At 39.2% G+C, this 1,805-nt stretch overlaps 1 protein-coding gene across 1 annotated transcript in view; it reads left to right on the top strand.

Annotated features, from left to right (window-relative positions):
• The window catches only part of FBXO9 (F-box protein 9), a gene marked incomplete at its 5' end in the record, with an annotated part of 46,012 nt that overhangs the window by 11,861 nt on the left and 32,346 nt on the right, over positions 1-1,805 (top strand). The window contains 1 exon segment of the mRNA XM_012648547.1: positions 1,145-1,307. Coding sequence (XP_012504001.1) covers positions 1,145-1,307 — 163 coding nt within the window.

Below are 1,805 nucleotides of genomic sequence, written 5' to 3'. Positions count from 1 at the left end.
CCTGTCTTACTAAAAATAGAAAAATTAGCCAGGTGTGGTAATGTGTGCCGGTAATCCCACCTACTTGAGAGGCTGAGGGAGGAGGATCACTTGAGCCCAGGAGTTTGAAGTTGCAGTGAGCTATGATGATGCCACTGCACTCAAGCTGGGGTGACAGAGCAAGACTCTGTCTCAAGCCACTGCACTCAAGCTAGGGATAATATATACAATCCTATTAGCAATGGCCCTCTTTGGGAGAAGCAGTTCCCCAGGAGAGGGAAGCCCACCTAGGTGATGACTGCCTTGCAGGAGGTTTACTAGGGAGTGCTCTTGGGACCAACGCCTATGGAAGGGAGAGAGGGAAGCAGCAGCAGGCATGGGGGAGAAGTCCAGCTGCTGTGCAGTCTTAATGGACTGCCTTAGCCATCCCAAGGGAGTTCTGAAGATAGAGTACCCTTTCAGAGCTGACCAGAGTTGCAAGAGAGAGCCAGGCCTTTATCACCCATTGATCAGTCCTTGGGTGGGGATTGAGAAGGCAGTGTGATCTTGGTGAGGCAATACCCAAAAGGGCTTGAAACTCAGGGCTGTTTTCAGGCATTACTGCCAGCAGCCGGGGTAACAAGGTATTTATTCCTGTAGGAGAATCTGGGCAGCACATCAGAGTCTACCACACAGGGGAACTTCATTTCTTGTGTGTTTTAAATTTTTAAGATAATATGTATAAAAAAAGATCGTTTTCTTTTTGAAATACAGAATGTTTATTAAAAGAAAGACTTTGTGCTTACCTACAGAATTTTTAGCAGCACTCTTAATGTGTGCTAGATGATATATTCATTAACAAATTGTTGGAAGCTTACAGCTTCAGTCCCTAAATGTTGGCTTATATTTTAATTCTAATTAAAATTTGGTTCCCAATATCATTACGCTTTTGCTCTATTGACTTATTAATATTTTAGGCTAATTTTCATGATTCTTTAAGATTTTGAGCAGAAAATTATTTTAAAAGATAACAGGTATTTAATGAGTATTTAGTAATTTAGAAGACAGTGTTTTCTGGTCTTAGAATAAATATATACATGGAAGTAAATGTTGGACATATTAATAAATTGTTCCAGAATTGAGCTACCCTTCCTTGATGCATCATGAAATACTTTTCTCCCTGTAGGCACAACTCCAGATGTTCCGAGCTCAGTGGATGTTTGAACTTGGCCCAGGTGTAGGCTCTAGCAAGTTAGAAAATCGACCTTGCAGAGCAGCTAGAGGATCTCTACTGAAAGCAGCAGCAGATACCAAAGGAAAACAAGAACAGGCAAAAGAAGAAAAGTTAAGTATTATTGACATTGTAACAAATTACCTTTTTTGGAGGCACATAGAAATCTGTACTAACATAAGTAATCATAATCCAACTCTGGGGACATAAGCACATAATTTGTAAAATTTTTCCACATGGGGAAAAATTTTGACCAGTATACTAGTTTACACATCTGTCAATATTTCTAGGTACTTTGGATTATACCACCACTCCTCCATGAGCTTCTTTCTCTGTAGGTGCACTGTCTTCATGGAACTGTCTATTGCTAATGTGTAGACCTCTGAGATTCATTTGGTCTCTAATAGATTGATGCCTCTTAATTTATTAATAGAAGCCAAAAAAGGAAAAAAATTATCTACATGTTAATGCCTTTCCAAAGGTCTTAACTTAATGCAGTATTTTGTTATGTTTGGGTTGATCAATTTACAATAATGCATTTTTTTTCCTTTTTGGCAGCTTTATTAGGGAAGCCACCACCATAATCATAATACAGAATAACTCCATCACCCAAAAA

The sequence above is a fragment of the Propithecus coquereli genome, unplaced genomic scaffold (assembly GCF_000956105.1).
Source record: "Propithecus coquereli isolate 6110/MARCELLA unplaced genomic scaffold, Pcoq_1.0 Scaffold29, whole genome shotgun sequence".
Taxonomy (NCBI): Eukaryota; Metazoa; Chordata; class Mammalia; order Primates; family Indriidae; genus Propithecus; species Propithecus coquereli.
Note: the sequence above shows the minus strand (reverse complement) of the source record. Positions and strands in the feature narration are given on the sequence as shown.